We start from the raw sequence: 20,165 nt of genomic DNA, 5'->3' as shown, positions 1-20,165 counted from the left end.
ATAAATAAACCCTTGATCTTGTTTCCCTGCTTCATAGGTCGGCTTCCATGCTCCACGGTAACACACGCGCTGCTCGCCAGCTACCTGCTGCAGTCGGAGCTGGGCGACTACGAGGAGACGGAGAACGGCGCCGGTCTCTGCAAACAGCTCAAGCTGGTCCCGCCCGCGACCTGCACGCCAGAGTTCGAGGAGAAGGTCGTCGAGCTGCACAAGACACACAGGTATGGTTTTGCCGGAATTTAAAATTGATATTAATGTACTTACTGTGCTTATAAAAGACTTTTTATTAAGACATAATTAAAATATAAAGTGATATAATGATGACGCGATAGAAATCCTAAATGTTTTGGTCTAGAAAACTGGCAGGAAATATTACTATGCCTAAGGACGATTGCAAACACAGACGTCTATATACAGTTCAGGCACCTGTACCTCTAACGCCATTATTACGTGCTCACTTCGCCAGAAGGCCAAAAGTGCCAATTTGTGACAGAACTCTCCAATATGTCTTAGCTTTTAACCTCATAATATATAGTTTTAATAGTTACAAGGTGAACGCACTATTTAGTTCGTTATTTCCCTAATAATATAAATAATATGAATGAACGTGACAATTTTATGTTACTCCTCCAGAGGTCAAACTCCGGCGGAGGCGGAGCTGAACTACCTGGAGAACGCCAAGAAGTTGGCCATGTACGGCGTGGACCTGCACCCCGCCAAGGACTCGGAGAACGTGGACATCGCGCTGGGCGTCTGCTCGTCGGGCCTCCTGGTGCACCGGGAGAAGTAAGACATTATAGAAAATTAGCTTAAATATAAAAAGTAATTTATGTTTAGTCAACATTTCATACGAGTATTATTATCCTCACTATAAAATATATACATATTCCAGTTGCCCGGCCTGATTTAGTCCGGATGAAATAAAATTTTAATTAACTTCCCAGTCGCAGCGCCACCTACCAAGTCCAATCTGAACTATTCCGGAACCTATTCAAATACTAAATCATAGTAAAAATAATTTACACATGTTAAGATAATATTGGTCCCAATTATCATGAAATCCCTCCCCACAGACTCCGCATAAACCGTTTCGCGTGGCCCAAGATCCTAAAGATCAGCTACAAGCGCCACAACTTCTACGTCAAGCTGCGGCCGGGCGAGTTCGAGCAGTTCGAGTCCACGGTGGGCTTCAAGCTCGCCAACCACCGAGCCGCCAAGAAGCTGTGGAAGACGTGCGTGGAACATCACACTTTCTTCAGGTAATGTACTCCTGGTTGAATCTACGCCATGTGGTATCTCAGACTAGCTTTTTGCAAAGGAGATATTTTAGACGCTTACACATATAAAGGATAGTTCAGACTCAGAGACCAAGCACAGGAGTATAAGTAGTATTAACTTCTTAATCTATTGAAATAAACTTGACATGAAAACTATTGGGCCGACTCAGGGATCGAATATTGAAATTCAATTGGAGCTTTCAAAGTTAGCCATTAGATCAACAAGGCACTTACACGTTATACTGAATATAAAAAGGGACCAGCGATCAATAATAGGATTAACTTATTTTTTTAATATCATCAGATGTATTGTTACGATGAATGATGACACTTTTAATATTGGTAATTATTTCCTATTCAAATAGACTATTTATATATAAAAATATTTCCTAGATCAATTAATATAGCAAATACAGCTTATATAAAGTGTAATTTTAAAAGAGCTTTAGATTACAAATTTGGAAGAACGACCCGTTAAAAATTTACCATCAATTCTTTTTTTTTAATAATATAAGTACTATCATATATAAAGGAGACTTAAAAATAGGCTATATTTTTTACATATGGTAGTTTTCTTGAATCCTTTCGATTTGTATGCGGCTAATAAGCCGTTTTGACTCTGAAACTGTTAAGCTGTTCCAGTATTTAAATTTGGTAGTTCTTCAGTCCGCAATAATTTTAAGCCAATCTCATAAGTTCCTAACTTACTTCAACAGACACGATTGGCTCTAAAATAATTTGGATTAACGAGTAATGTATTATTATTTTAAGTATTTAATTCAGAGCTTAAATGGAAAACGTCATTAGGGGTCTCATTTGACACGGGGGTTCCTCGAGGATCAATTCTAGGTTCTTTCATATTCCTCCTATGTATAAGTGACTTGCCCTTTCCTATTGAATTGAAACAAAAATCGTGTCATTGATATCATCAAGTGTAAAAATATAAAAGCTGATGTGATGAATGAATTGACCGAATCTGTCGGCCCGCAGGCTGATGTCCCCGGAGCCGGCGGCGCGCAGCACGCTGTTCCCGCGGCTGGGCTCGCGCTTCCACTACAGCGGCCGCACGCACTACGAGTCCCGCGCGGCGCCGCCCGCCCGCTCGCAGCCGCACTTCGCGCGCACGCTCTCCTCGCGCCGCCTGTCCTCGCGCAGCGCCGACGGTGACTAAAGCACTACATTATCTATTGTTACGGCTCTTCGTTTTCGTTTTCGTTTTGCCTGATATCCGCGGTACCGAGTGTTGCGTTCCGGTTGGAAGGGTGACCGAGCCGGTGTAATTGCAGGCTCAGAGGGCTAGCACAGATTAATTTAGTAAGGGACGGGTCATCGATGACTAGGGGCGGTGGTGACCGCTTACGATCAGGTGGCCCCTTTTGCCAGTTTGCCGACTGACCGGAAATAAAATAAATAAAAAACCACTTTATGAAAAATAACCACACTCCTCTTTTCGGACTGTGACTGGACTACTTTAATGGCCTCCACAGCGTCCACGCGACATCATCTTGCCGAACGATACCCGTGCAATTAAAAAATATAATTAAAAAATATAATTAAAAATGGCTATTCTCATCATGCTCGCACTCTGCAGCCATTCTTTAGCGGCGAATATTACTTAACGAAAAGGTCATTATAAATGTAAATATAATTCAATTATAGCAAAGTAAACATCATTAATTACGTACTCTACATTACTAAATGGCAACAGCTCGCTAATGAGGACATGTTAAGTGATTGTAAATTATTAAATACATACATAATAATATGAATATATATTTGCTTAAATATATTTGAGAGTGAAACGATCGCTTCCTTTGCTTTTTTTTTTTTTTTTAATTTTGAATATTTGTAAATAAACACTAAAAAAAACAAAACGAACTCGCTGAGTTTCTTTCGCTGGTTCTTCTCGGGTCAGGGTATTTGCTTTGCCGAACCGGTGGTAGTGTTTAACTTGACAAACAATAAGTAAGGAATTTGATTTGATTTGCATTCATAATATTTAGTCGTTGTAAGATACCTCAGACAGACAGACGGGAGGCCAAACAGAAAGCTATGTTAGCTTAAAATGACGAAGTTACTATGATATCACAGACAGACACTACAATCTTATTTGTTTGTATAGATAATGTATTGCCTATTTGTTGATCATTATTATTATTATCGATGATACGATTACGACAGACCTCGGTCCTCCATCGTCTACATGTTCACGAGTTTGACTCATAAGCACAATTGTCACCTTGCCAGCGTGCAGTTTGGATGATGTTATACGTAATTTTTTTAAATATGACCATTTATTTGAATAAAAACATGATCATGCAAGATGACCAATTTTTATGTTACGTTTGTAATAAAAAGTGTAATACTTGAATAGTTTTGTGGAAAATCTCTACTAATGTTACAATTCCAAGAGTAACTCTGTCTGTTATAACTTCGCGCTTCTTAAACCGTTGAACCGGTTTTGATTTAAATTTGGTATGGAGTTAGAAAGGGGGGGAGGGTGTAAGTTTGTGTGGGGAATCGATCATTTCTTAAGTAAGTGTTATAAAACTCACTGTTATTTAAGTTTTCGCTAACTTTATATAGATATATTTGAAGTAGATTACACTATTGATATTATGAACGCAAAAGTTACTCTGTCTATCTGTTAGTCTTTCGCGACTGAGCCACTGAACACATTTTGATGAAATTTGATACGGAGTAAGGTTAAGTCCTTCGAGGGTGTAAAATAGGAAGTGTAGTTGTATGAGCTATATTTCTTTATAAATTTCGCGCGAGTAAAGTCGCTTTTTGGTCTAGTATAGTAGTTCGATTTGAGTTTAAATTATACAGCCCCCCCCCCAGCCCCTCTATTATATCTATTTTATCTTTCCTTTTAAATGTCGGAGCAATACATAAATTAAATTTAATTTGGTTTTATATCCTAACTATAACCTTGGGGGGTATGGTGTAACAATTAATCGTGCAATTGTGATTAAGATGATAAAAATCTTCAAAAAATTCCCATAAATTTGCAAACAATCCTGTATGCAAAACAGTGACGTAACGCATAACACCATCCACCCAAACACTGCACACCAGCGCACCGATCTAGTGAAGTAGGCGTTATTAATACACAATTTACTCACAGACCGGCGACCCACGTCACGTCTTATATACTAAGCGACACTAATCGGTCAGTTCATATTCGAATCTTGTGCAGGCAAGCGCTAATTAAAAAAAAAAAGAAAAGCGTTCCTTTTTTAAAAAGAAATGGTCTTCAACGAGTGTTGGAATCCTAGTTGCGCGTCTGGCTCTGGTGAGTGTTGAATTGGTCGATGCGTGATGGAATATTCTTATTTTAAGATACTTTAAACATTACGATTCGTGTTTCCGTACGATAATGTTGTTTTGGGGTGTACACAGAGGTGATGGCTTGTGGTGTGATTGTGTTTTGTGTTTTGGTGTTTAGTTTATTGTGTGTGTGTGTAAAGTGGTCAGTCGATTACCTAGTTTTGGATTATTTACTTTTTTCTTACAAAGTATTCCATGCAGTTTCTGAGCTATAGTTTTCGTTTCCCGGTATTCGTATCCGTGTTGTATATAAATAATATTATATTATATGTTTAATGCACACGAATTAAAGATTTAAAAAGTGTGCAAGTGTTTTTATTAAGTAGTGATCTCTTCGTGTCATTACACGATCTTTATATATGAAATCAGTTATTAGGTAAGGCCCGGATGTTTCGGTGGATAGACGGAGGGATTTTTAATAAACACACCCGGGTTCAAATAACGCATTGCCTCAGGAAAACATCATTGTGTTTATAGTTAATCTGGCGCGGTAAAGGAAAAGTGTGTGGAATTATAAGTGAGAGGTGAAATTTGTATTTAAGTTAATGATGAAATACATAATATATTATATATTTTTAATTATTTTGTATTTGTTTACAAATAGAAATGAACTCGTTTACATACAGAGTGTTATCTTGTTATTGTAAATGTGGTTAGTTTATAGTGATTGACGTGTCGACTGCACAGTCTTCCGAGCCGCTCCAATACTTGACTAATGCATAGTTTGATATTATTGTGAATGCGTTCCTTAAAGTTTTTTATTTTTTTATCTTATATATCGTAGTAGGTATCCAGCTATAGTCTCACTTACGAACCGAAATAGATTTTGTCGTACAATACTCGGAATATTTAAATGAAGCATTTTTAATAAAATATATAAATTAACACATACTTAACGGACTTTTTCACGGAAATATAAAACGGGTTGCACGGGATTTAATTTGTTATTATGTAATTCTGTACTCTTTCCTCTTTCTCTGAATCGCAGCTACTGATTTTTTTTTTTATTCCGTTGACATTACCATTTGTATGTAGGTTACGAACGAAATAAAAGTCAAGTGTTTTATTTTTGTGATCGTAATAAAGCGAGCTTTACAGCTCAGCTTCACTTTATGTTAAGAATAAACATACGTATACATATGTACATTAGTGTTTTACGTTTCACTAATATTATAAATGTGATCCACAATTGTTTGTTACTCAACACGTTTGTTTTTATGCGGTATAAGTATTTAATTGTATTTTTATTAATATACCCAGCAATGTATTAAAATGAGTTCCTTCTGATTCGTCCTCCTTTAGTTGAACTGGCTCGCTCACTTTTCAAATCGGAATACAACAATACTAATTATATTGCCGGGGCGCACCCAGGTAGGCTTACACAAATCCGTACCTCTAAGTATGTGTTGGACAATTTATGAATTCTAGGCCTGTTTTTCAAATCGTTTTATAATTGATATGATCATTACGATACCTTAGTTTTGATGGTATATTAGTCAGCTAGCATTGGTTAAAAACGACTACACTAAAGGCAGATCTCAGTTTGTCTGTAAAATATATGTTACTGTAAAATCTCGAACTAAGGTAAATCTTAAGATTTTCCAGTAAAACCTAAGATTTACCGACATGAGTTGGTAAATGTAAGTGTTTTTTATAAAGGAACGACTTTTTCGGACTTTTAACATTCCAACCTAACCTAACATGTAAATCCTAAGATTTACCAAGTGAATGATGGTAAAAGTTCGAATCCCAAAGTTTTATGGACATTCATAATCGGTAAATCTTAGGTTTTACTGGAAAATCTTAAGATTTACCGTAGTTCGAGCTTTACTTTATATTTTATTTATTTTATTATATCTGTATCCAGTACGTTCGGGTATGACGTATTTGTTAATGAACTGATTTTCATAATTATTTATATGTAGGGTTCGGTATAAATCCGACTTTTCCAAATCGAATTATAACAAAGGTATTCGATATTATTTTATTGTTGTAAGTAGAGGCTCTGGCAAATGGACCACCAGATAGCAAGTGGTCACTGCCCATAAAATCAATAATCAAAATATATTTTATTCAAGTAGGCTTTTATAAGCACTTTTGAATCGTCACTTGACAAACTACATATATTAAGTGAAGCTACTACCGGTTCGGAATGTAGATTCTACCGAAAAGAACCGGCAAGAAACTCAATAGTTAGACGTTGGTACTGTAAAAATATATGACCAATGCGCCACCAACCTTGGGAACTGGGCTATGTCCCATGTGCCCGAGGTTATACTCCCTTACTCACCCATCAAACATCAAAATAGCATTGTCGTGTTTCCGGTAGAATGTATGATGACTGGGTGGGACCTACCAAGAAGGGCGTGCACGAAGCCCAACCAACAGTATGGAGTTAGTTTTTATGAATCGCTTACTAAACAAACTATCATTGAATTTCCAGCGCTGGCCTCGGGCGACAAGGATGAGCCGATGCCACCGGAAGCGACCAAGCGCCACACGATGCCGCCGCAGCCCGCGCCGCGCCCCGCCCTCAAGGACAAGGTGACTGCCGACGGCCCCTGGGCTGTGACTTGCGTTGGAGATATTAAACAATATCAGGGGGACTACATCAATAGCAGTATACATACACATATATATGTCATTGCAAGATAATATAATAAAGAGAAAGAATATCAGTGCTGGGTATAACCTTCTCTTTTAAGAGGAGACCTTGAGCTTTCTTTTTTAACGCTCCAATGCGAGTCGGAAAATTTAAGAGTCGTTATGTTTTGTTGACGTTACATTCATTCGATTGGGTAATCAATGATACTGAATTTGTGTTGCGACGCAGTGATTACGAGCCTTTTGATATGTTATAGGTTAATTTAAATAAATATTTAAAAAGAAAAGACGTCACTGTCGTGTGAAAATCAAAATAGACTTTATTCAATTAAGCTCTTAGTAATACTTCTGACTTGTCACGTCAAATTGAATGTATGGGATTTGTAATGTTCGACCGGCAAGGAACTCATTCGCACAGCTCGAGCTCAAGTAACGATGACTGTTGAGGCTCAAGAGGTTAATAGGTTCAAGACTTACTGGTTTTCGGTTACAGTATTAAATGCGTAATCCAATAGGATATTCCCTGTAAGTGAATTTTACCGCGCGCCGTTTGTCGAGTCTGGTTTGTGTTATTCCCGGGAACTCGTTTTCTGGATTTTGTTAGATTTACCTCTCTGTCGCGATAATTATGGGCTAAAAGCACCCAAGGTTGATGGCGCAATGGTTTCGAAAAAATTGGTTCCTATTTCTTCCATTGTCAATTTATATCGTATATATTGGCAGTGCACTGCGACCATTTATCAACAGGTTATCCATTTGACAGAAGTATGAATTGTCGGTAAATATGACTGTCTGATGGGGACAGTATCGTGCCAAAGCGAGTTTACAGATAGGATTGATAAATCGAAGAGTATATTGAATGATTGTTAAAACAAAAAAATATTATTATTAAATCAAAGCTTTGTACTACGGTGATCCGTTTGGTAGGTCAGTGAGCCAGTGGAATCAGGTATAAATCTTAGATCATACGATTGCATATTGACGGTGTAAAGAATTGTGTAGGCTATTCGAGAGTGCCTTGTTAGTCCTTTCTAAAATTAAAAAAGGGCAGGTGAAATCATTGTTAGTCATCTCTATAATAAAGTCTCTGCTAGTATAAAAACATGCATTGCCGTTCGATGATATGTTGTACTTTACATTCAATATAATACTTTAACTCGACGATGCCAAAGTGCTCTTAATACCATTGTGATAAAGTCTGTTTCGATTTTTAGAGGACACTCTCCGAAAGTAATGATCCAATTCTTTAAATTTGTTCATTGGTGGTACATCGTCCCCGAGTTTTACTTAGTTCATAAAGTGCAAAAAGTCAAAATTAAATACACAGATTGTATGAGGGATTAAGTTATCGAAAAATTTATGCATGCGACGCTTTGTTCAGATTAAAATCATGTTCATTAATAGTATTTTAATATACATTTGATAATCATATTTTGATGTCGATCATATAGAATAGTGTTTAAAAGTAGAGTTACAAATGACCTGTATATTGGGCTGAAACATGGAGATTTCGAGTGGGGCATCGCGCCGCTTCGATGCAGATCGGTGGATCTGCATCGAAGCGGCGCGATGTTTTGATATGATCATCATAATGCATACATAATTGAATATGAACTAATATTTGGTAACGGTTGCATAATTAATATCATACTAACCGGGGGCGTCAGACATCACGACACAGTCGACATCACGTACGATAATAGCGTTTGCACGGCAATCGAATGACGTATATAACGGAGGGAACCTCTGGGCCCGCGCGCTGCCTCGCGTAAGGGCGCGCTTACCGAGTGCGCAGCCCGCGGCCCCACTAACGCTCGTGTGCCCGCGGCGGGAGCAGCTGCGCCGGCGCTCGGGCGGCGCCGCCTCCGCCTCGTCCGCGTCGTCGCTCGAGGGCGAGTACTACGCCGACGCCAAGGTGCTCGCGGTCCAGCCCTGTAGTGTACCGCACTCGATGTTTGCTTTAGTCACGGAGCTCAGACTACGTCGTTGTTGTTGGAGACCTGTTCAACGATAATATGTGATTCTCGGTGCAGGGAGAGGGTCGAGATCGACTATCTTGATTATTTTGTTTTTTCGATAATGATGTCGAGTAAATGGAGACTAATATCTCTGGTCTATAATCACGTGCTCCGATATTTTATGGGACGACACCCAACATGACCTCCTCCCGAGTCACGAGCATCAGATGATCAGTTTTCTGAAAAAAGCAATATATCTTTATGTCATTTGAACGTCCTATTTCTAATCGAATGTGTTCCTTCAAATCCAGTTGAATTCTCAGATTGCTTTTTTCTTCTTAAAAACTTCAACAGCGACTGTAGTTTCAGACTTGGCATGTGAATGTAGTGTTCGTTACTAATATTTTTTAAAGCTTTATCTTAAAAAAGAATCAGCTTCGAACGTAAACCTTTGTTTTATTTCGTAGGCGGCATGTCAAGCTAAATTAGAAATTATTTCAGTACTGATACAAAATATGATGATTTTTTTGGACTGGCTTTTTAGTTTTTATTTTTTAATTTTAATTACTAACAGTATTAATTTTTTTACTGTATTGAGTGTTAATGTATAAGGTGAACGATGTGTGAGAGGGTAGTTTTAACAATATTTTATTGCTATCGTAGAAACCGCCTCCGGGTGCGGTTAAGGTGATGCCGACAGCGCCGATGGACAAAAAGGAAGAAATGAAATTCGCTGAACGAAAACCTGCTGAAAATGGTACGAAATATAATAACATTAAATAGATCACTCAAATCGATTACGATTTCTATTGTTTTATGTGTATACTCAAATGTTTGCTTGCAGGCACCGATACGACCAGTGATCCTGGAATCACTAACAATGTTGAAACGCCGAAAAGATCGAAGGTAACAATGTCGTGTATATATAATTTATTTTTGAATTTGTTAATATATTCTTGAATGGTAGAAGGAACCGCATAACACATACATGTTTCTGTCCAAGCGTAGTTATTTGTGATGTACATATATTTGTAAATAAATACTCGTCTTAGAGGCATGCGATGCATTATATATTGGACTCGCACTCAATGTATGTGTCGATTGAACGAACAAGCTGACTTAGAGCGTTGCCTACACTGATTTAAATTTTCTTATGAAATGTAGTGTTTTCGTATTTTATATTTTTTTTTTCATCCCTAACCCTTATCCGTCATCAGGGAGGTTTCGCGCTATTTGGTAGCAGAAAAGAGAAATCGCCCAAAGATGATAAATCACAAAAGGAAAAATCTCCCAAAACAAAAGATAAATCGGATAAGTCTCCAAAGGATAAGTCGCCGAAAGATAAGTCGCCAAAAGATAAGTCGCCAAAAGACATTAAGAGCAAAGATCCTAAAGCAAAAGTCGCCGTGCTCGATACTTCCAACGACAGCTCGAACCTCGACAGTTCAGCTGACAGGAGTCCTGTGAAGGGTGAAGGAAAACCGAGTTTTACTAAACCATACGAATATACAGACACTGAAAAGAGTCCGACTCGGAAACCGTATATCCAAGGTGCTTTTAGTTATGAGAAAGAACCTATTTCTGATGAGAAACAAAGAGGCTTAGATGACAATCAGAGTCCTGGAACACGAAAGGCTGGACTTGCGTTTAACTATGCTCCAGGAGAAGATAAGAAAGTTGCCGAAAGTGCTGAAAAGAGGAAAACTCCAGAAGATCTAAGTAAACTTAAAACACCTGGTATTGATTATGTGCAGTCAGCTGCCTTGAAAGAACAAGCTAAAGTGCCCAAATCTAACCTCATAGATCCAACACTTGCTTTATTAGATGCAGAACGAGCGCATCACGAGACTCCTGTTGCTATCGCGCCCGTTGTGGCGAAGACCGACAATGAGATTCAAGTTGTTATTATAACTGGTCGTTATAATCCTAAAACAAAGAAACTAGATGACGCCAATGGTACTATTCTGGTCACAAAAGGAACACTAAACAAGGCGACTGGAAAAATACAAACTGAAAAGGAACTGATTAATACTAAATCGGGCCAAATTAATTATACAGATCCAGTAACGGCGAAACAAGAAGTGAAGAATGGACACGTTGATACAAAGAGTGGGCACATTTTGTTTACGACTGGTGTTATCGATCCAAAGACTGGAAAATTGGACCCAACATTGGCACAACAATATTGTTTCGTAGAAAAATTGGAAGATAAGGTTGGGCCCAAGCCCGGTAGAGAAGTCGATTTAGTTGTTATTACAGGAAAGTATGACGGAAAACATAAGAAATTGGATGCTTCTCATGGACATGTTGAAGTATCAAAAGCTGTGGTCGCTCCTGATGGTACTATCTCTTCTAATTACGGTCTGATTGATCCACGTTATGGAAAGATCGACTACATTGATCCTAAGACAGGAAAACAAGATCCCAAACAAGCTTATGTTGATCTGAAAACTGGCAATCTTCTTGTTACAACAGGAGTAGTAGATCCCAAATCAGGCAAAGTTGACTCATCATTAGGACAACAATTTAGTGTTGTTGAGAAAGATGCTACAAAAGCGAATAGAGAAGTAAGATTAGTAGTAGTAACAAGTAAATATGATTTGAAGAATAAGAAGTTAGATCCTTCATTTGCTCATGTCGATTCAATAAAAGGAGTTCTTAGTGGCACTGACGGCAAAATCTACACAGAATATGGAATCATTGACCCAAGAACTGGTGATATTCAAGTTACTGACCCGAAAACAGGCAGTCAAGAGATTAAACATGCAACCGTTGACCCGAAAACTGGAAATATTCTCTTGTTATCTGGTGTTATTGATCCTAGAACTGGAAAACTTGACACAACACTAGGACAACAATACAGTATTGTAGACAAACCGACATCTACGTTTGCTTCGTTGCCCGGAAAGGAAATACAAGTCGTTGCTATCACTGGCAAATACGACGCAAAGAATAAGAAATTAGACAATCCAAATGGGTTTGTCGAGACATCGCAGGCCGTTATTAGTAATAAAGACGGCAAAGTCCATAGCAATTTCGGCGTGATCGATCCCAATAACGGCAAAATATTCTTCACAGATCCGAAAACTGGTAAACGGGATTCCAAACAAGCCTCCGTTGATCCTAAAAGTGGCAGTTTCCTCCTTACATCTGGAGTTATTGATCCTAAAACTGGTAAAGTGGATTCATCTCTTGCTCAGCAATTGGCTATTGTTGACAAAGACGCCCCTAAAGGTATACCTGAAAGACTGATTAATTTAGTTATCGTCACCTCGAAATACGATACGAAGAACAAGAAGCTTGATTTAACAAATGCACATGTTAATACTATACCGGGTAAAGTAGACGACGACGATAAAATACACACTGAATTGGGAGTTATTGATCCAACTAACGGTCAAATCACAATCACGGATCCTGTAACTGGTAAACAGGAAGTTAAGAAGGCGATATTAGATACTAAAACAGGAAATATGCTACTTACATCTGGTGTAGTAGATCCCAATACAGGTGTAGTTGATCCCACTTTAGGACAACAGTACACAGTTGTAACTAAACCCAAAGATACATTTGCTTCTGTGCCTGGTAGAGAAGTTCAGTTGGTCATTATAACTAGTAAATATGATCCGAAATATAAGAGACTGGATAATCCTAATGGCCATATTGAAACTTCACGCGCTATAATTGCAACTGATGGAAGGATACATTCAAACTTCGGCATATTAGATCCTAAAACAGGCAAGGTAGAACAAATTGACCCCATTAGCGGAAATCAAGAAGTAAGAAATGCTGTTGCAGATCCCAAAACGGGTAATCTTATTCTTACAACTGGCGTTGTGGATCCCAAAACTGGAAAGCCAGATTCATCGTTGGCTCAGCAAATATGTGTCGTGGATAAAGATACCAAACCAGTGGAGAGAGAAATTCATCTTGTTATTATAACAACTAAATACGATCCGAAAGTAAAGAAAATTGATCCAAGTCAGGGCATTATTGAAACCGTCAGTGGCACAGTTGGCCCAGATGGTAAGATTCGTACTGAATTTGGTACTGTAGATCCTGCATCTGGAGAAATAACAGTCACTGATCCCAAGACTGGCAAACAAGAAATTAAGAAAGCTCAAGTTGACCCATCAACTGGTCATATGTTAATAACTAGTCAAGTGGTTGATCCCAAAACTGGTAAAGTAGACCCCAATTTGGTGCAACAATACAGCATTGTTAACAAACCAACAGTTCCTCATGCAAAACCGATATCTCGAGGTGAGCTGCGTATTGTTATTGTAACAAGCAAATACGATCCAAAAACGAAGACCGTTGACGCCGGTGCTGGTACTATAGATGCTTCTAAAGGTTACGTTAATACTGAAGATGGAAAAATACACACTGACTTCGGTATTATTGATCCAAAATCTGGTCAAATACTTTATAAAGACCCTATCACCGGCAAACAGGAGCTTAAGCAAGCGGAAGTCGATCCTAAGACGGGCAACATTATAGTAACCTCGTCTGTGGTAGATCCTAAGACAGGCAAAGTTGATCCTTCATTCGCTCAACAGCTGGTTATTGTTGATAAGCAGAATGTGTTGTCTAAAGTAGCGCCAGTGTCTCAGAGAGATAGTTTACCCCCGGCCTCATTAACTTCATCACCTTTAAAGACTCCCACATTTACGCCAGTCCAAACACCCTTACAATCGCCAGTACGAACATCATCACCTGTAGTAGGTCAATATCAAAAAGCTTCACCGGTCACTACAGTTCGAGCCATGTCTCCTACCAAACCAACAACTGCACCTCCAGAGCCACCCAGAAAGAAGATGGTTAAAATCATGGTTATCTTTACTAGACTCGATCCTAAGACAAAGAAGCCGGACTTCCATGCTGCTGAAGTTGAACATCTAACCGGAGTTCTAGACCCGAGTGGGTTAGTTGAAACTAAATATGGTGTTATCGATTCTAAAAAAGGCAGCATTGCTATAACGGATATTGCAGGTCAGCGACAAACTAAGGAGGGATTGATATTAAATGAAACTGGTCAAATATTTATTAATTCAGGTGCTATTGATCCTAAAACAGGTAAAATTGACTCTAATATGGGCATGATTGTAAGCATTGCTAAACAAGATGATCCTGTAGTAGAAATTACAACAATAACTGGTCCCATTGATCATAGAACAGGTAAGGTAAATATTGCCGACGGTGTCGTCGAGCATACTAAAGGCAAAGTGGACGCCGAAACTGGAAATATTTCTACTAAATATGGTGTCATCGATCCTTCCAACGGTGTTATATTCGTAACAGATACATATGGAGCTCAAGACACAAAATCAATCCAAATTGATGAGAATAACGGTCAGATAACTGTTATTGGCGTCGTCCATCCCAAGACTGGAAAAGTTGATCCTGAATATGGACAAGTGCTTGTAGTTGGCAGTCATATCGATCCTGTCGTCGAAGTTACTACTTTCGCAGGAAAGTTAGATACTAAGAAGGGGGTTATTGAACCTAAACATTCTGTTATTGAGAGCAGTACAGGGCAACTTAATCCTGATAATAATAAGATTGACACTAAGTATGGTCAAATAGATCTTGTAAAGGGTACAGTCACATACAATGATCCAAAAACAGGTAGATTTGAGAGCAAAGAACTTAAAATCGATCCTGTTACTGGGCAATTTTTATTACGAAGTGGGCAAGTCAATCCTAAGTCAGGCAAACCGGACAAGGATATTGGCAGGTTGATGTGTCTCAGAATAATACAAACTAAAATAGATCCCGTTTCTGGCAAGCAGATTGTGTCTAATGATCCCAGAAATGTTAAAGTCGACCCCAAGACGAACCAAATATGGATCGCCGGACCAAAAGACCCGCTGACCGGAGATGTTTTGTACACCGCGGGGCAAATAGATCCGAACACTGGATACATTGTTACTATTTACGGTCGAATGGATCCTAAAACTGGTAATATTACCAGAGCAACAGACATCGACAAAGCCCTTATTAAAGTTGATCCAGTTAACGGGCAAATTTACACAGCGACTGGAGATGTTGACGAAGATAACCAACCTCTTTATTCCGCTTCGCAAGTTGATCCCGGCAGTGGAGAAATATACACTAAAGTTGGAAAAATCGATTCACGCACGGGCAAACTCATCATTATTAAGATTTACGTTATCACCCAAAAAGATGAGAAAGGTAGAGTCAAGGAGCTCGATCCCAAGGAATGTACAATTGACGAAACTACGGGCAGAATTATTACAACTAAAACAGTGTACGTCTATCAGATCATTGATCCAATCACTGGTGAGACCATCGATGTCGATCCGGACGACCCGAGACTAAAGGGCGCGCGGACTACGGTCACTCAGACGATGACATTATCAGGTAAGATCGATCCGATTACGGGAAGAATTAAGACGGAATATGGAGACATTGACCCCGACACGGGAGATATCGATCCGAGCACCGCCGTGAGAGATCCTGTGACCGGACAGCTGATATTGCACTATTCTCAAATTGACCCCTCGCACTTCGAAGACAAGAGTGGTAACTACACAATCGAAAAGGAAACTCACGATTTACCCGCAAATATTGACATTCAGACAGTAAACACGCATAAGTTCTCAACGTTCGGTAAAGACGAGAGCCCGGCACGGGGAGACGAACCGAAAACCTTCACAGAGTACACGACGAGCGAGCACATTCGGCATCAAGGTTACGTGTCTTCCTCCACCCCCCTCTCCTCCAAGATCCCGATTTCGCAGCGATCTAAGAAGACGCCGACGCCCCCTGTCGTCGTCAAAACGACGACGAAGCAGCTCCTCACGAAGAACGACGAGGGCGTCACGCACAACGTGGAGCAGGAGGTCGAGAATCTCGGTACCGGGGAAGTCACTTTCTCCACCCATACCAATAAGGTTCGTTTCATTCTATACGTACACTTCCAGTAACGGGCATTGACGCCATCCTTATATGTCGTTTTTTATCATTTTTAACTTTGTTTTTTGTTTTTTTTTTTTATAAGTTGTTCTTTTTTTGAGCTTGAGAGCTTCAGTAGTAACATAAATGTTAGCTAGGACTCATCTGTACATACACGTTGAATGCATGTTAGTCTAACCCTTAACTGTAGGCGGAAAGCCTAGAGCCATCGGAGGGAAAGAGTCCGTATGTGACCGCGAGAGCGGTGACCACCCGCACGGCGACCACCCACCATGACCTGGACACGCAGGCTAAGACTCAGCAGATGGAGGAGCGCACTGTTGCGCAGACGCTCACCTCCTCCGCCACCAGGCAGGAGCAGAGGGTCCTGACCCAGGAAGTCAAAACTACCGTCACCACTGGCGATAAGGTACGTCCCCCTCATTTTTAACGCCATCTTGTCATCTCATTGGCACGGTTTGATTTAATTTCGAATTGTATCCTTAACTTTGGTTCGTTCATTTTACTATTATTTTTTCTTTTGCTTGAATGGCAGCTTTTTCACGAGCGAATGCGCTTAAGATCGGTGCTGAATGCTTGCAGCCGTGTACGACAACCCGATTTTACTTTAACTTTTTGACACATACGGTTTTATTGAAGTTCTCGAAAGAAAAGTCAAAACATATAATTTAATGGGTGCCTCACCTTGGAGTATTCAATGTTTCAGGATTCAGATTAGTTGTGATGTGAAAAAGCCGTCATAATACTGCATGTTTGATTATGTTCTAATTTGTTTTTTTTTTCTTCCCCAACCCCTACATGGATGAATCTAACTAACGCATGGTGTGACCATCGATTGCCCTACACCACATTACCCGATAATTCCGCCATGAATGGTACGATCGTGTTTAATCCTGGACATTCGCCATCGAATTTGGACAATTCGGCAAATATCATATTAACCCTACATCCGCACTCCATGAAACCATAAGCAGCTTACTAGACGCGGCTCAGAGAGTTCGCTGAGCAGCGGGGACTCTGGTACGCCCATCGACTTGGAGGAGGGCGGAGAGGGACACTATTACGTCACCGTGAGTACTCTTTCTCGCAATAACCTTGGAAGATAAGAGGGTGATTTGTTGTTAAAAATTTAGGTAATAAAATCGACATTTGGCCAAACGCTGTCTACTCGCCAGTTAATTCTATTAAATCAGAAATTGCAAGTCACTCATTTTATCTTCGAAATTTATTAAAGAACTATTTCAGCGAGAATCAATTTTTATTTTTCGTTAAATAATAATAGATCGAAAGAAAAGGACAAACACACAACTTTAAAGATTCCTAAGGTAATTTAAACTAATGTGTTTTTGACTGACTGTTTGAGATTTAATATCTTAGATGATTTCGTAGGAAAAGTGGTTGCAGCATGCCCTTACCTATAAGTAGACATAGTCAAGTGATACTTTAGTTAGTCCAAACTATTTTAGATTAAAAAAGAGACTGCATTAAACGTAAAGCTACCACCGGTTCGTAATGTAGATTCTAACGAGAAGAACCGGCAAGCAACTAAGTAGTTACTCTTTTCTAAAATTTCATATACAATATTGGATAACGTAGTACCAATAATATCTACCAGATATTCTTACATTGAAAATCTTTAATAATTTGATTAATATTATCAAAGATTATAGGACGTAGTTATTTGATCACTATTTGCATGATCTACTTTATCTGAAACTGCAATTAAATTATTACACAAACAGCATTAATTGATACCTACTCGTCAAATTGGTACATTATTTTTTCTAACTCTTTAAAAATATATCAAATCAAATCAAAGTATACTTTATTAAGTGAAGCTACCACCAGTTCGTAATGTAGATTCTAACGAGAAGAACCGGCGAGAAACTCAGTAGTTACTCTTTTTCAACAGGTATCACCCACTCCTCAGATATTTTACCGCTAAACCGCAATACTTAGTATGGTTGTGTTCCGGTTTGAATTGATTTAACCAGTTTTAGGCACAAGGGACATAACATCTTCGTTTCCAAGGCTAATAGACTTTCATAGGCGATGAAAGTAATGGTTAATATTTCTCAGTATCGATGTCACGATTAGGTGGCCCATATTCCAGTCTGCCTACATATTTTAAATTAAAAAAATAACATGGACCCTCTAATGACTTTGCCTATTGAAGTTGTCAGAGAAATTAGTCGCAATTCATCATAGAATGTATTTAACTAAACGAGGTCACATTTAATTACTACACGCGTGTCTATCGCTCGAACGTGTCTATTTATACGTCGTTCAGAGCATGCAGTAAATTTTTGCATGTTTAAACCTAAAAGTGTGATGATTTCTTTAGTCTTGATTATTTACCCCCAAAAAAATTTAAGGGAAATTAAGGTTAGTATAGCTTGTTATTTTGAGTGATGTACATTGTAGGTTTTTAAATTACATAGTAAAAACATTTTTTTTTTTGTGAATATTGTTATTTTTTTTTTTATGATAACGATGATTTTTTCGATGATCTGACTGGTTGTAAATATTATGTCTAGTGAAATTTTGTGTTATAGGTTTACAAATATTGATTGTATAATTTATTAAGACAGTAAATAATATATTAGTTAAAATTTTCATACTAAAAATGTTTAATTAAACATAGAACTGAGTTTGATTATTAAATTTTTGTTCAGTGATTTAGCAAAATATACCTCAGACCCGAGAAGAACCGGCGATCGATCTTCAGCGAGTTTATTTGAACCGGCCATCTGGTTTTATTGAAGATCGATCATCTCAGTCTTTGTCATCAAAATCAATTTCGTATTCTTTAATAAACAAACGTAACGTAAACTTTAAATCCATTGGAATCTTGGAATCTGCTCAATAATTTTGGGGTTCTGTTGCAAGAGTGTATATATTGTTCCACGAATAATGGTTAACCCAGTGTTGTCAGGTAATAGAGGTAAAAAAATAATGTCTAATGTTTCTGGTGTATAAATTTCGAATGATAAATGTGCGCAGGAGCCGGGCTCGTACCGCACCACCACCACCACGGCCGTGTCGGGCAACGCGCCCTTCGGCAGCATGCTGCACGGGGCCACTGCCAGGGTGAGCGGCTTGGTTATATGCTATTTTTCAAGATATCCATTGACATTAAATTTCTTTCGTAATTATTGTCTGGAAACCAATATGGCTCTAGAAATAAAGCGGTTTTAAGTAGAAACCCACATCCTTTTGTACATGAAACATTACAATAAAAATGATTTTTGATGTGTGAACATCTTTCGCACGCGCTATTTGGTTTAAGCACGCGGTGCTGAGCTTGGCCGTCAGATGGTACCAACCCATTTTTCGAGAGGATATAATGTTAATTTGCTCGCGCTCGTGCGGTTGCAGATGAGCGCGGGCCCGCAGCCCGAGGAGGGCGCGGCGGGCGCGGCGGGCGCGGAGGGCGCGGAGGGCGAGGTGGTGTCGTCGCAGACCATCAGCTCCAAGACGCGCACCGTGGAGACCATCACCGTCAGTGCACACGCCCTGTTCCTACGCTTGATATGTGAAGCTCCTAATCGGTTCCCTGATCAAATCGCTGACGCAGTAGTTGAGCAAATGACATGTGCTCCGGGACTGGGAGAGGGTTTATATTCGAGTCATATTTCTTTAAATATGAGCGTCTTTCAGATTTTATTACGGAACGATTTAATAATATAATAGAGTCACGACTTTTTCTAAACTTCCGCTATCTATTTGTTTAAAGACATTAAGTATTTAATGTAACTGTAATTGTCTCGTATCGTTACAGTACAAGACGGAACGTAACGGCGTGGTGGAGACCCGCGTGGAGCAGAAGATCACGATCCAGTCCGACGGAGACCCCATCGACCACGATCGAGCACTCGCCGAAGCCATCCAGGTACAGCACTTTAGCAATAACAACCACCAGAGAGAGCCCAAGTCTTGATATGGACATATGACTTCCCTATATGGTATATTTGAACAAATGTTCGGACAATTAGAAAACACTCCACGGGTGTTATTGTCACCTTCCTAATTTTTTGTTAAAAATATTTGAACG

The 20,165-nt window shown here is 39.2% G+C and overlaps 1 protein-coding gene across 5 annotated transcripts in view; it reads left to right on the top strand.

The window, feature by feature from the left end:
- Positions 1-20,165, top strand: part of LOC113392865 (protein 4.1 homolog) — a 72,753-nt gene that overhangs the window by 49,799 nt on the left and 2,789 nt on the right. The window contains exons 5-17 of one of the 5 annotated variants that reach the window (XM_026629461.2): positions 38-221; positions 634-786; positions 1,074-1,259; positions 2,268-2,440; positions 7,054-7,154; positions 9,836-9,929; positions 10,017-10,078; positions 10,390-16,089; positions 16,302-16,520; positions 17,086-17,181; positions 19,115-19,201; positions 19,490-19,612; positions 19,893-20,003. In XM_026629461.2, the coding sequence (XP_026485246.2) occupies positions 38-221; positions 634-786; positions 1,074-1,259; positions 2,268-2,440; positions 7,054-7,154; positions 9,836-9,929; positions 10,017-10,078; positions 10,390-16,089; positions 16,302-16,520; positions 17,086-17,181; positions 19,115-19,201; positions 19,490-19,612; positions 19,893-20,003 (7,289 nt within the window). Of the gene's footprint in view, positions 1-37; positions 222-633; positions 787-1,073; positions 1,260-2,267; positions 2,441-4,467; positions 4,576-7,053; positions 7,155-9,835; positions 9,930-10,016; positions 10,079-10,389; positions 16,090-16,301; positions 16,521-17,085; positions 17,182-19,114; positions 19,214-19,489; positions 19,613-19,892; positions 20,004-20,165 lie in introns of those variants that run through there. The other 4 variants (XM_064218934.1, XM_026629464.2, XM_026629466.2 and 1 more) reach the window with 4 other exon arrangements.

Source organism: Vanessa tameamea, chromosome 25, assembly GCF_037043105.1.
Source record: "Vanessa tameamea isolate UH-Manoa-2023 chromosome 25, ilVanTame1 primary haplotype, whole genome shotgun sequence".
In the NCBI taxonomy this organism is placed as follows: Eukaryota; Metazoa; Arthropoda; class Insecta; order Lepidoptera; family Nymphalidae; genus Vanessa; species Vanessa tameamea.
The sequence above is the reverse complement of the archived record's forward strand: the minus strand, read 5'-3'. Positions and strand labels throughout refer to the sequence as shown.